This window comes from Daucus carota, chromosome 3 (genome assembly GCF_001625215.2).
Source record: "Daucus carota subsp. sativus chromosome 3, DH1 v3.0, whole genome shotgun sequence".
In the NCBI taxonomy this organism is placed as follows: domain Eukaryota; kingdom Viridiplantae; phylum Streptophyta; class Magnoliopsida; order Apiales; family Apiaceae; genus Daucus; species Daucus carota.
In genome coordinates, this window is record NC_030383.2 from 25,410,480 (window position 1) to 25,426,045 (window position 15,566).

At 37.3% G+C, this 15,566-nt stretch overlaps 1 protein-coding gene across 1 annotated transcript; it reads right to left on the reverse strand.

Moving 5' to 3' along the window:
• Nucleotides 1–11,517: 11,517 nt before the first annotated feature.
• On the reverse strand, nt 11,518–12,821 carry LOC135151434 (uncharacterized). The gene is made up of 2 exons (XM_064089883.1): nt 12,749–12,821; nt 11,518–12,213 (listed from the first exon to the last, which is right to left on the reverse strand). Exons 1-2 carry the CDS (start codon nt 12,818–12,820, stop codon nt 11,518–11,520), a joined length of 768 nt encoding a protein of 255 aa, XP_063945953.1. The 5' UTR covers nt 12,821.
• Between the last annotated feature and the right edge of the window lie 2,745 nt (nt 12,822–15,566).

The following is a 15,566-nucleotide window of genomic DNA, read 5'->3' on the forward strand; positions in this document are numbered from 1 at the left end:
CGAGTCAAGAATGAAACTACAAGTTGATTCCATTTTCAAACAACCAAAAATGAAACTACAAGTTGTTTTCAACTTCAAACGAGTCTGGAATGAAGCTACAAGTTGTTTCTAACTTCAATGTAGTCAATAATAAAGCTACAAGTTGATTTCAAGCTCAAACGAGTCAAGAATGAAACTAAAAGTTGATTCCAATTTCAAACAACCAAAAATGAAACTACAAGTTGTTTTCAACTTCAAACAAGTCTGGAATGAAGCTACAAGTTGTTTCCAGCTTCAATCTAGTAAATAATAAAGCTACAAGTTGATTTCAAGCTCAAACGTGTCAAGAATGAAACTACAAGTTGATTCCAATTTCAAACAACCAAAAATGACGCTACAAGTTGTTTTCAACTTCAAACGATTCTGGAATGAATCTACAAGTTGTTTCCAACTTCAATCTTGTCGATAATGAAGCTAAAAATTGTTTCCGTGCACAAACGAGTCAAGAATGAAACTACAAGTTGAATCCAATTTCAAACAACCGAAAATGAAGCTACAAGTAATTTTCAGTTTCAAACGAGTCTGGAATGAAGCTACAAGTTGTTTCCAACTTCAATCTAGTCAATAATAAAGCTACAAGTTGTTTTCAAGCTCAAACACGTCGAGAATGAAACTACAAGTTGATTCCAATTTCAAACAACCGAAAATGAAGCTACAAGTAATTTTCAGTTTCAAACGAGTCTGGAATGAAGCTACAAGTTGTTTTCAACTTCAAATGATTCTGGAATAAATCTACAAGTTGTTTCCAACTTCAATCTTGTCGATAATGAAGCTACAAGTTGTTTTCAAGCTCAAACGAGTCAAGAATGAAACTACAAGTTGATTCCAATTTCAAACAACCAAAAATGAAACTACAAGTTGTTTTGAACTTCAAACGAGTCTGGAATGAAGCTACAAGTTGTTTCCAACTTCAATCTAGTCAATAATAAAGCTACAAGTTGATTTCAAGCTCAAACGAGTCAAGAATGAAACTACAAGTTGATTCCAATTTAAAACAACCAAAAATGAAGCTACAAGTTGTTTTCAACTTCAAACGATTCTGGAATGAATCTACAAGTTGTTTCCAACTTCAATATTTTCGATAATGAAGCTAAAAATTGTTTCTGTGCACAAACGAGTCAAGAATGAAACTACAAGTTGATTCCAATTTCAAACAACCGAAAATGAAGCTACAAGTAATTTTCAGTTTCAAACGAGTCTGGAATGAAGCTACAAGTTGTTTCCAACTTCAATCTAGTCAATAATAAAGCTACAAGTTGTTTTCAAGCTCAAACGCGTCGAGAATGAAACTACAAGTTGATTCCAATTTCAAACAACCAAAAATGAAACTACAAGTTGTTTTCAACTTCAAACGAGTCTGGAATGAAGCTACAAGTTGTTTCCAACTTCAATCTAGTCAATAATAAAGCTACAAGTTGATTTCAAGCTCAAACGAGTCAAGAATGAAACTACAAGTTCATTCCAATTTCAAACAACCAAAAATGAAACTACAAGTTGTTTTCAACTTCAAACGAGTCTGGAATGAAGCTACAAGTTGTTTCCAACTTCAATCCAGTCAATAATAAAGCTACAAGTTGATTTCAAGCTCAAACGAGTCAAGAATGAAACTACAAGTTGATTCCAATTTCAAACAACCAAAAATGAAACTACAAGTTGTTTTCAACTTCAAATGAGTCTGGAATTAAGCTGCAAGTTGTTTCCAACTTCAATCTAGTCAATAATGAAGCTCCAAGTGGTTTACAAGCTCAAACGATTTAAAAATAATACTACAATTTGATTCCAATTTCAAACAACCAAAAATGAATCTACAAGTTGTTTTCAATTTCAAACGAGTTTGGAATTAAACTACAACTTGTTTCCAACTTCAATCTGGTCAATAAATGAAGCTACAAGATGTTTTCGGGCTCAACGAGTCAAGAATGAAAATACAAGTTGATTCATATTTCAAACAACCAAAAATGAAGCTACAAGTTGTTTCCAACTTCAATCTATTCAATAATTAAGCTAAAAATTGTTTCCGTGCACAAACGAGCAAGAATGAAACTACAAGTTGATTTCAATTTCAAACAACCAAAAATGAAGCTACAAGTTGTTTTCAACTTCAAACGAGTCTGGAATGAAGCTACAAGTTGTTTCCAACTTCAGTGTAGTCAATCATAAAGCTACAAGTTGTTTTCAAGCTCAATCGAGTCAAAAATGAAACTACAAGTTAATTCCAATTTAAAACAACCGAAAATGACGCTACAAGTTGTTTTCAACTTCAAATGAGTCTGGAATGAAGCTACAAGTTGTTTCGAACTTCAATCTAGTCAATAATAAAGCTACAAGTTGTTTTCAAGCTCAAACGAGTCAAGAATGAAACTACAAGTTGATTCCAATTTCAAACAACCGAAAATGAAGCTACAAGTAATTTTCAGTTTCAAACGAGTCTGGAATGAAGCTACAAGTTGTTTCCAACTTCAATCTAGTCAATAATAAAGCTACAAGTTGTTTTCAAGCTCAAACGCGTCCAGAATGAAACTACAAGTTGATTCCAATTTCAAACAACCAAAAATGAAACTACAAGTTGTTTTCAACTTCAAACGAGTCTGGAATGAAGCTACAAGTTGTTTCTAATTTCAATCTAGTCAATAATAAAGCTACAAGTTGATTTCAAGCTCAAACGAGTCAAGAATGAAACTACAGATTCCAATTTCAAACAAACAAAAATGAAACTACAAGTTGTTTCCAACTTCAATCTAGTAAATAATAAAGCTACAAGTTGATTTCAAGCTCAAACGTGTCAAGAATGAAACTACAAGTTGTGTGACGCCCTCCAAACCAGGGGTCTTGATTTGGGGGTCACAACCTGACTCACAATCATATATTATATACACCGCGGAATAAAATGCTAATATTATAAGACTATAATATGACCCCTGCATGCAACTGGATCGTACACAACTTATGATATGAAACAAGCACTAAATAAAACCATAATGTGATTACACACTACACACCTATTTAGAGTAGCTTTTACAATAAACTACACAAACCCTCCATAAGTCTAAGTAAGTTTTATGACTACTTCAAATTTTATTACATACTACCAAAAGTTCTATGTATACCCTGGATTCTTCCTACCTGAGCAGGAAGATTGAACCGAAATATCTGCGGATGGTTAAGCGGGACCCTCTTACGAGCAGTGAGGCGCATCCTTGGCATACCTAGGTCTGGCTGAAAGTTTAGCAAAACAGTAACAATGCAAGAATGAGCAACTAGAAAGCTCAGCAATATATATAAAATGCTTAATGTAAAGCATTAATAAGTGTTATCTTTCGAAGAGAATAAGATAATCAACGACAATGTCAATGGAATAAAGCTATGTCAGCTTTTAAGTAGTGAAACAAAGTTTTTAAAATAATTTATTAATCAACGGCATACTATCACAGCTGATCAGTCCGTGTGATAATACCGAGCCATGCTTCGTAGAAACATGCCTCAAAACTGGTACCAAACAAGGCAACATATTGGCCTTTGGCAGAAAAGTATTATAATATTTTAATAATACTTAGATAGCCCTCCGATGGACCGCCGTCCCGGCCTCCTATGCATAAGTAAAATATTCTTTTCAAAGGAGTCATATCAATCAACTCCTTTATTCATTCAACTCCCCATTTCACATGGTCCGGAGTAATCACATCAACTGATGGCAACATAACTAGAATAGTTAGTTATTTGCTAATTATGAATTTCAACTCTTGTACTGTTTGGAGTATATCTGGATAGCATAGTTTTCCACTATCTATCTTAGAAGTAATTCAAGAATTCTAGTAGAATGATTACTAGAATGTAGTGAATTCAATCATTGGAATGTATTGAATTCAATCATTATTTGAGTATCTGTATGGTGTATGGAATTTCGAACAACAATTAAATTCCAAGCATATGATATTCTATGAATTGAAATACAGAATATAATAATTGCATTGGCAATAATTAAAAGTTGTGGAATAAATCACTTGCTCTTAATAAATAAGAGAAGGATAGAAATACTTGCCTTTTGTTGTGCTCTAACTTGTACTCGCTTTAGAACTTGGAGTCACTACCAACTCTTGAATCTATAAATCAAAAAGTATTGATTCAACAACTCGGTTCAACTCACTTGACGTAGTTATACGTCTCGTTAAATATAAACTATCCAATCGATTATACTAATCATGGTAGTAACATGTAAATCACGTATTATATAATTAAATATTGCATATTATATGCTATACATGTTATCATGGAATCTGGTAGTTCATATAGCACGTGTCAAGTATAGGATATAATGTTCAAATCGAATCTCTATTTTAACTATAAATTTTAACTGACATTAATCTATTAAATTTTTTTTTTTTTTTGATCTGGATAGCATATTTTCTGCAATAGGGTCGGTCCAGACTAATGGTAACATAGCAGCACATTATAAATACCAACTAACCCAATAGCGTTACAATTAAGCATGTCATCTAAACAATCTATCATAATATGATTCTCAGAATTGATTTATATAATCAATACTCAGTACAACAATACTAGTAATACAAATTGGTACACTTCAATATATCACTCAAAAATAGGTGTACATTTTGTTAATATTATTATTAATATTACTATTGTCAATTACTTAACAATAACAATAGAATTAATAATAAAAACAAAATTAACACATTTTGTTGTTTCTTCCCCTCCGATTAGAAAACGCAGCCCTGCTGCCGGACCCCCTCCCTCTGCCGGAACCCCGCCGTACTCCGGCCACACCTACAAAGCGCCTCTCCTCCTCCCTCTCTCTCTCTCTCTCTCTCTCCCTCTTTCTGCAGTTCCCTTTCTCCATCTGTTTCGTTTCCTCCACCACCATTCTGCCTCTCTCTCGCGGCACCGCCGCTGCGTCTCAACCCATGGACGCCGCCGTGTCTACACCGGCCGCCCCTGTCGTCGTTATCAACTCCGACCCCCAACTCCCTTGATCTAACCCAGCAAAACCACTAATCAAAACTCAATCCCCCTCCATCTCCTCCCTTATTCTCCTATCGCGCGGCTCCCCTCCGTTCCCACCGCCGCGCTGCCGTATCCCTCCTTCGCCGCCTTTCATCAGCATCACCACTGATATCCCTCCCTTATTCCTCCGATTACCCACCAACAATTTCAATCGCCTCAATCATCAATCAAGAACAAATACAAGCAATCACAAATAATTGATTCTACCAGGATACTCACAATAGAATACACATACAGGAGACAGTGGTATTGATATATGTATAATCACACTAATTGTTAACATCACCTGCTGAAATCGATAAGAATGAAAACCCTAACTTTTCCTTCTATTTCCCTTAATACTCTGCACCGCCTCTGTTATTGTGACTATTGGGTGTCTGCTACGTGTGTCGTGATATGTTCTCTTGGGCTATCAATATCTATATTAATGTTTTGAAACGTGTCCCATAACCTGCACTACTCCTACACGGCTGCCACGTATAAGTTACGCAGCTACTTGTCACTGGTTTTGTAATAGTTAAAATAACGAACTCGCATCCCAATCTTAATACAAGCGGGAGTTTTAATATATTAAAAAGAATGTAGGGGTCTGAAAGTATTTCAAAATGTTTAATAACAAAACAAACTTTACTCAAAATTCCTATTTTTTTCTAAACCGAATAAATCCGTGAAAAGTTTTATTTTTGAATACTTTTAAATATTTAAATTACTTCGTCCAAATAATTTTTAAAAGTGCAAATAATCAAAATTAATTATCTGCAAGATTTATAAATATTTTGAGATCAGTTAAAACATAAAAATACCAAAATTGAAATATTCTGGTGATTTTAGTTGGACAATAATTTATAATATGGATAAACACGGATTTTAATATTTTAAATCAAAGGCAACTCTGATTAGAAAGATTCTAATAGACTCGATTTCTGCACTACTCACTCGGGTCGGGGCTAAACAAATAAAATTATAAGATTAATCACATACCACAATTTAATCAATTTATGGCACCAAACAATTATTATGGCAATTAATCACGTTATTCACAAAAATTAATATAATCACAAGATTTTCAATTATGCGAGAATTCCTTTTATGAACAATTAATAAAATAATCATGCTTCATGAAAATGACAATAATTAGGCATGGCCAGATAACATTTAACAATTATTTTTACATAATTAAAATATCACAAAATTTCCCGGATATTACATCCTTCCCCCCTTAACAGGATTCTGTCCCCAGAATCAACTTACGAAAACAACTGAGGATACTTGGCAAGCATTTCGCTTTCAAGTTCCCAGGTCGACTCTTCCACTCTAGGATTTCTCCACAAAACTCGTACTAAGGATACAGACTTATTCCTAAGTACTTTTTCACGCCTATCTAATATTTGCACTGGTCTTTCTACAAAGGACAGATCTGGCTGGATTTCTATTGGTTCATATTCTATCACATGATTAGAATCAGGCAGATAACGCTTCAGCATAGACACGTGGAATACATTGTGGATATGTTGCATGTGAGGAGGTAATGCCAATTCATAAGCGACTTTTCCGACGCGCCTCAAAATTTCAAAAGGACCCACATAACGAGGGCTTAGCTTTCCTTTCTTCCCAAACCTGGACAATCCTTTCCAAGGGGATATTTTTAATAACACGGCATCTCCAATTTCAAACTCTAAGTCTCTTCTAGTAGGATCTGCATATCTACGTTGACGATCTTGAGCTGCTACTAGCCTTTTCCGGATAAGTTCTACTTTTTCCTTTGTTTGTTGGATCAATTCTGGACCCAAAATCTTCCTTTCACCAACTTCATCCCAACAAATAGGAGATCGACACTTTCTGCCATATAAAGCTTCATAAGGAGGCATTCCAATGCTAGTATGGTAACTATTGTTATATGAGAATTCAACTAAGGGTAGATGTTCATCCCAACTCCCTTCGAAATCCAAGGCACATACTCTGAGCATATCCTCGATTGTTTGAATCGTCCTTTCACTCTGACCATCGGTCTGAGGGTGATAAGCTGTACTCATTTTTAACTTTGTCCCGAGGCATTCCTGGAAACTCTTCCAAAACCTTGAATTAAATCGAGGATCTCTGTCCGAAACTATCGATACTGGGACTCCATGTCGGACGACAATTTCTTTTAAATACAAGTGAACTAGTCTGTCCAATGAGAATCTCTCGTTGATAGGAAGGAAATGTGCTGACTTAGTTAATCTGTCTATAATAACCCAGATAGCATCATGGTTTGCTCTAGTCCTTGGTAAGCCAACCACAAAATCCATAGCAAGATGTTCCCATTTCCATTCTGGGATATCCAAAGGTTGTAATAATCCACTAGGTCTCTGGTGTTCTGCCTTTACTCGTTGGCAAGTGTAACACTTACTTACCCATTCTGCAATTTCCTTCTTCATATTTGGCCACCAAAAGTTTTCTCTTAAGTCTCTATACATCTTGGTGCTTCCGGGATGAACCGAATACCTAGCGTTATGAGCCTCTCGTAAAATCTCTTCTTTCAATTCCTTCACATTTGGTATCCATATTCGAGAAGAAAATCTCAAGATTCCTTTGTCATCCTTTTGACTTCCTTTTTCTTCACCCGTCAATTTATCCTTTTCATCGCTCATAACTTCTTCTTGATGCTTTCTGATCTTCTCTAGTAACTCTGGTTGGAATGTTATTGTATACATCACATCTTTAACTGACTCCGGGGTACGAACCTCAATTTCCAATTTCTCCAATTCCTTTGCTAACTCTTCAGAAGAGGTTAACAGATTCAATCTTTCCTTTCTACTCAAAGCGTCAGCTACTACATTGGCCTTTCCTGGATGATAGTTGATCGAACAATCGTAGTCTTTGATTAGCTCTAACCAACGACGTTGCCTCATGTTGAGTTCTTTCTGAGTGAAGATATATTTCAAGCTCTTGTGGTCTGTATAGATCTCACACTTCTCTCCATATAAGTAATGTCTCCAAATCTTAAGTGCGAATACTATTGCAGCCAGTTCCAAGTCATGTGTTGGATACTTCTGTTCATGTGGTCTCAATTGTCTGGACGCATAAGCAATAACCTTTCCATGTTGCATCAAAACACATCCCAATCCTTTGTGAGAAGCATCACTGTAAATTACAAAGTCCCCTTTTTCATCAGGTAGAACCAATACTGGTGCGGTTACTAACCTTTTCTTCAATTCTTGGAAACTTTCTTCACATTGATCATTCCATATACACTTCTCATTCTTTCGAGTCAACTTTGTCAATGGTGTCGCAATCTTAGAAAAATCTTTAACAAACCTCCGGTAGTATCCAGCTAATCCCATAAAACTTCTAACTTCAGTGGGTGTCTTTGGTCTTTCCCAATTCATAATTGCCTCAATCTTTGTTGGATCTACTTTGACACCTTCATTACTAATTACATGCCCAAGAAATTGTACTTCTTGTAACCAAAACTCACACTTAGAAAACTTGGCATACAATTTCTCCTTTCTCAAGACTTCCAAGGCTAATCTCAAATGTTCAGCATGCTCCTCTTCTGTTTTTGAATATATTAAAATGTCGTCGATGAACACAATCACGAACTTATCCAAATACTTCTTAAAAACCTTGTTCATGAGTGCCATAAAAGCTGCTGGTGCATTCGTTAATCCAAACGCCATTACTAAGAACTCAAAATGACCATACCTTGTTCTAAAAGCAGTCTTTGGAATATCTTCAGGCTTTATCTTCAACTGATGATAGCCAGATCTTAAATCAATTTTAGAAAACCATACGGCTCCTTTAAGCTGGTCGAATAAATCGTCGATTCTTGGTAAGGGATACCGGTTCTTAATAGTCAACTTGTTGAGCTCACGATAATCGATGCACAGCCTCATGCTACCATCCTTCTTCTTAACAAATAATACTGGTGCGCCCCACGGGGATATACTGGGTCTTATTACTCCCTTCTCCAAAAGATCTTGAATTTGAGTTGCTAATTCTTTCATTTCTACGGGGGCCATCCTATAAGGTGTTTTTGATACTGGTTCTGTTCCTGGTGCTAGATCAATAGCAAATTGAACTTCTCTGTCTGGAGGTAATCCTGGTAGTTCATCTGGAAAGACATCTGGAAACTCATTAACTATTGGAATGGCTTCTATAGGTGGAACTTCTCGGTTAGTATCTATGACATTGGCTAAGTAGGCCAAACAATTCTGGCGTAATAATCTCTTGGCTTGTGTAATGGTAAGAAATTTCTTAACCTGTCGATTTCCTTGAAAAGTCACCTTTTTCTTATCCGCCGTTTGCAACTTTACTCTTTGATGTTTGCAATCAATCTGAGCGTTATTCTCTGACAACCAATCCATTCCTAAGATGACGTCAAATTCTCCTAACTTAAAAGGTATTAAGTTGGCAGAAAAATGATGTCCTGCAATAACAATGTCGCATCCTAGACAAATCTGATCGACCACAACTTGATCCTTATTAGCTAACTCGATTACTAATGCTTGTCCTAAAGGTCGAACTCCACAATTCAATTTATCAATAATATCCTTAGAAACAAAAGATCTTGTAGCTCCAGAATCAATTAATACTTTAGTATTTATGGAGTTCACGGGAAGCGTACCTGCAACCACGTCTGAACTCTGCACTGCATCCTTCATGGTCATGTTAAAGGTTCTGGCTTTGGGTTGATTCTGGTTAGATGGTCCAGCTATTCTTGGTGCATTCTGCGCTGGAGGACCTGAAATCCTTGGAAAGTTCCCCACTGACTCTGGTATTGGACAATCCTTGACCATATGACCCGGCTTCCCACACCTAAAACATGCAATATCTTGTTTGAACCTTGGAGTCTGGTTAGCACATTCCGAGGCATAGTGTCCCTTCTGGTGACATTTATAGCATTCTATATTTCTCTTGCAATTTCCAAAATGTTTCCCACCACAAATCCTGCAATTTGGCTTTGAGGAATGATTAGACCCTTGTGGACCCTGATTACGGTACTGACTTTTCTGACCCCCACCTCCCATTGGTGGTCTCCTGAATCCAATGGTTCGGTTTGGTGGAAACTCTGGCCTTCTATTAAAGCTGCCCCGAAAGTTTCCTTGCTTTTGACTTCCTTCTGAAGTCTCCACCTTTTTCTTCTTCCCATCCCTATTTTTCTGTGACATCTCACTTTCATTCTCGATGATCATGGCCTTCTGAACTATAGAAACATACGACGTCATTTCAAACATGGCCACCCTACTACGGATCCAATCCTTCAGCCCTTGCTGAAATCTTTTAGCTCTCTTTTCGTCCGTATCAACCTGATCCGGAACGAACCTTGCCAATTCCGTGAAGCGGACCTCATAATCTGCTACACTCATGTCATCTTGCTTAAGCTCCAGAAACTTAATCTCCATCTGATTCTGCATGTGCCTAGGGAAGTACTTTTCCAAGAACAATACTTTAAATCTTTCCCACGTAATTACGTTACCTCCCTCTAAGGCTTTCTTCGATTCCCACCAGTAATTTGCCTCATTCTTTAAAAAGTAGCTAGCAAACTGGGTCTTTTGTTCCTCCCCCACATTTGCTAGATCAAATGCTTTTTCTATCTCCTTGAGCCATCCGCTGGCCTCTACCGGGTTTGCAGCACCCTTGAACTCTGGTGGATGAACTGCCTGAAACGTTTTAAAAGTTACAGCTGGAGGAGCTGGTGGTCGCTGCTGTTGTGCTGCAAGATTTGCCATTTGCTGCTGCATGAGAGCCAGCATCTGCACGAGTGCGGGATCAGCCCCACCTGCTGCCGCTGTCTCTGGAACACTCTTTCGTTTAGGCCCCATGAATCTGATAGAAAAGAAGCAACTTATTTAATAATTCGCAAGCATGGTTTTCAAAATATATTGCAAAATTTAAATAGCAAAAGTTTTCCTGTGTACACAGTTTAAAAATTAAGAAGAATTTGCATAAAATTTTGCTAACATCTTAACACCTGCTGCATAATTACTATATAATCTTGCTTTAAGTGTAATAGTGGCGACAATAAAAATTAAAAATGGCCACTGTTACTAAATCCAAATGATATAATAACTTGGATGCTTACCAAATGAAATTGCTTACTATACTACGTAATGTAAAGTAAAGCAAAACGATAAAGGAAGACGTGATTTCTGTACAAACGATATACATATATATGAATAAAAAGTTATACAAGCAACAACTCTCATCCTCATCCATCTAAAAGTCAACTAGTACAAGTACATTACTTATAAAGAAAAAGTAACCAAAGAAAGAAAGGATCTAAACAAGGAGTGTCCCTCCCAACTCTGATAACTCTGCAGCTGCCGCTGCCACTACGCCACGCATGTAGTACTGCATCTATATCACAGACTTTCGTCCTATACATGGTCAAAAAGGAGACTGGTTGCTTGCCGTACTATAAGAGCACCTTAGTCTCGGAATCTTCCCTGTTGTTCACATCCTGAGTCGGGGTACCTAGTTACGCGGCCCACGAACTGCGCGTAACTCCGACAGAATCCAGCAGATGAGCCTCGTCACCCGACGTGCCTCCACATCCCATTCGCTCGTGGATGGGAACTCGGCCAATCGCTGCCTGGCGATGTGCTCGATTGCCCCAATCCTGGAGCGTGCCTCACTATCCTCCACCGGAACTCGCCTCTCCTGGAGCAGTACATCCATCAACCTCCTAATTTCCGCATTCTGACCACGCAGAAAATCACAGTCCCGGCCCAAAGCAGCATATACATGATGCGGGACTGCCTGAGTCATCCCACCCGCTGGAGCCCTAGATGTGGCAGATACTGATGCTGTGGCCCTTATCTGACGATGGACGATACGCTGGCGCCCATCGGCATCAGTCTCGATGCCTACTTCCTGCTTTGCTTCTTCGATGATTCGCATAACCCGAGCCTCCCCAGGCTCCATTTGACTGATGGGGACCCTCCCGGTCTTCACAGCTTCAACAGTCTTTCCCACACTCCTTACCAAAGCCGGGTTAGCCACCACCTCCTGAACGGATCCAACTACTGGATCTTCTTCCGGGTCTTCCTCAGGTTCTGCCAGTACTGGGTTTACATCCACACTTGCTGATGAACTATGCGATGGCAACGGGGGTACTTGGGGACTCCTCTCAACACTACTCCCATCCGAATCACTCTCAGTAAGAGATTCCTGGAATCACACACAATAACCACGATCAGATCTGCTATAGAATAGTAATAGTACCCAAAAACTGTGTAACTTAAGGCTAAAGACTATACTGAATAACCTGGATAACTCTATATGAGTTACACGACGCACTTATCTCATGTGATCTTCTTATGACTCAATTTAACACGACTACTAAGCTTGTTTCAGTGAACATAAACTGTAGCTCTGATACCAACCTGTGACGCCCTCCAAACCAGGGGTCTTGATTTGGGGGTCACAACCTGACTCACAATCATATATTATATACACCGCGGAATAAAATGCTAATATTATAAGACTATAATATGACCCCTGCATGCAACTGGATCGTACACAACTTATGATATGAAACAAGCACTAAATAAAACCATAATGTGATTACACACTACACACCTATTTAGAGTAGCTTTTACAATAAACTACACAAACCCTCCATAAGTCTAAGTAAGTTTTATGACTACTTCAAATTTTATTACATACTACCAAAAGTTCTATGTATACCCTGGATTCTTCCTACCTGAGCAGGAAGATTGAACCGAAATATCTGCGGATGGTTAAGCGGGACCCTCTTACGAGCAGTGAGGCGCATCCTTGGCATACCTAGGTCTGGCTGAAAGTTTAGCAAAACAGTAACAATGCAAGAATGAGCAACTAGAAAGCTCAGCAATATATATAAAATGCTTAATGTAAAGCATTAATAAGTGTTATCTTTCGAAGAGAATAAGATAATCAACGACAATGTCAATGGAATAAAGCTATGTCAGCTTTTAAGTAGTGAAACAAAGTTTTTAAAATAATTTATTAATCAACGGCATACTATCACAGCTGATCAGTCCGTGTGATAATACCGAGCCATGCTTCGTAGAAACATGCCTCAAAACTGGTACCAAACAAGGCAACATATTGGCCTTTGGCAGAAAAGTATTATAATATTTTAATAATACTTAGATAGCCCTCCGCTGGACCGCCGTCCCGGCCTCCTATGCATAAGTAAAATATTCTTTTCAAAGGAGTCATATCAATCAACTCCTTTATTCATTCAACTCCCCATTTCACATGGTCCGGAGTAATCACATCAACTGATGGCAACATAACTAGAATAGTTAGTTATTTGCTAATTATGAATTTCAACTCTTGTACTGTTTGGAGTATATCTGGATAGCATAGTTTTCCACTATCTATCTTAGAAGTAATTCAAGAATTCTAGTAGAATGATTACTAGAATGTAGTGAATTCAATCATTGGAATGTATTGAATTCAATCATTATTTGAGTATCTGTATGGTGTATGGAATTTCGAACAACAATTAAATTCCAAGCATATGATATTCTATGAATTGAAATACAGAATATAATAATTGCATTGGCAATAATTAAAAGTTGTGGAATAAATCACTTGCTCTTAATAAATAAGAGAAGGATAGAAATACTTGCCTTTTGTTGTGCTCTAACTTGTACTCGCTTTAGAACTTGGAGTCACTACCAACTCTTGAATCTATAAATCAAAAAGTATTGATTCAACAACTCGGTTCAACTCACTTGACGTAGTTATACGTCTCGTTAAATATAAACTATCCAATCGATTATACTAATCATGGTAGTAACATGTAAATCACGTATTATATAATTAAATATTGCATATTATATGCTATACATGTTATCATGGAATCTGGTAGTTCATATAGCACGTGTCAAGTATAGGATATAATGTTCAAATCGAATCTCTATTTTAACTATAAATTTTAACTGACATTAATCTATTAAATTTTTTTTTTTTTTGATCTGGATAGCATATTTTCTGCAATAGGGTCGGTCCAGACTAATGGTAACATAGCAGCACATTATAAATACCAACTAACCCAATAGCGTTACAATTAAGCATGTCATCTAAACAATCTATCATAATATGATTCTCAGAATTGATTTATATAATCAATACTCAGTACAACAATACTAGTAATACAAATTGGTACACTTCAATATATCACTCAAAAATAGGTGTACATTTTGTTAATATTATTATTAATATTACTATTGTCAATTACTTAACAATAACAATAGAATTAATAATAAAAACAAAATTAACACATTTTGTTGTTTCTTCCCCTCCGATTAGAAAACGCAGCCCTGCTGCCGGACCCCCTCCCTCTGCCGGAACCCCGCCGTACTCCGGCCACACCTACAAAGCGCCTCTCCTCCTCCCTCTCTCTCTCTCTCTCTCTCTCTCTCCCTCTTTCTGCAGTTCCCTTTCTCCATCTGTTTCGTTTCCTCCACCACCATTCTGCCTCTCTCTCGCGGCACCGCCGCTGCGTCTCAACCCATGGACGCCGCCGTGTCTACACCGGCCGCCCCTGTCGTCGTTATCAACTCCGACCCCCAACTCCCTTGATCTAACCCAGCAAAACCACTAATCAAAACTCAATCCCCCTCCATCTCCTCCCTTATTCTCCTATCGCGCGGCTCCCCTCCGTTCCCACCGCCGCGCTGCCGTATCCCTCCTTCGCCGCCTTTCATCAGCATCACCACTGATATCCCTCCCTTATTCCTCCGATTACCCACCAACAATTTCAATCGCCTCAATCATCAATCAAGAACAAATACAAGCAATCACAAATAATTGATTCTACCAGGATACTCACAATAGAATACACATACAGGAGACAGTGGTATTGATATATGTATAATCACACTAATTGTTAACATCACCTGCTGAAATCGATAAGAATGAAAACCCTAACTTTTCCTTCTATTTCCCTTAATACTCTGCACCGCCTCTGTTATTGTGACTATTGGGTGTCTGCTACGTGTGTCGTGATATGTTCTCTTGGGCTATCAATATCTATATTAATGTTTTGAAACGTGTCCCATAACCTGCACTACTCCTACACGGCTGCCACGTATAAGTTACGCAGCTACTTGTCACTGGTTTTGTAATAGTTAAAATAACGAACTCGCATCCCAATCTTAATACAAGCGGGAGTTTTAATATATTAAAAAGAATGTAGGGGTCTGAAAGTATTTCAAAATGTTTAATAACAAAACAAACTTTACTCAAAATTCCTATTTTTTTCTAAACCGAATAAATCCGTGAAAAGTTTTATTTTTGAATACTTTTAAATATTTAAATTACTTCGTCCAAATAATTTTTAAAAGTGCAAATAATCAAAATTAATTATCTGCAAGATTTATAAATATTTTGAGATCAGTTAAAACATAAAAATACCAAAATTGAAATATTCTGGTGATTTTAGTTGGACAATAATTTATAATATGGATAAACACGGATTTTAATATTTTAAATCAAAGGCAACTCTGATTAGAAAGATTCTAATAGAC

What these genes read in the sequence shown, in the direction of transcription:
- LOC135151434 (XM_064089883.1), bottom strand. Translation starts at nt 12,820, where the DNA reads ATGCGCCTCACTGCTCGTAAGAGGGTCCCGCTTAACCATCCGCAGATA. An exon ending in GGTTCAATCTTCCTGCTCAG is followed by an intron (nt 12,214 to 12,748) that starts GTAGGAAGAATC and finishes GTGTGATTCCAG; the next exon opens with GAATCTCTTACTGAGAGTGA.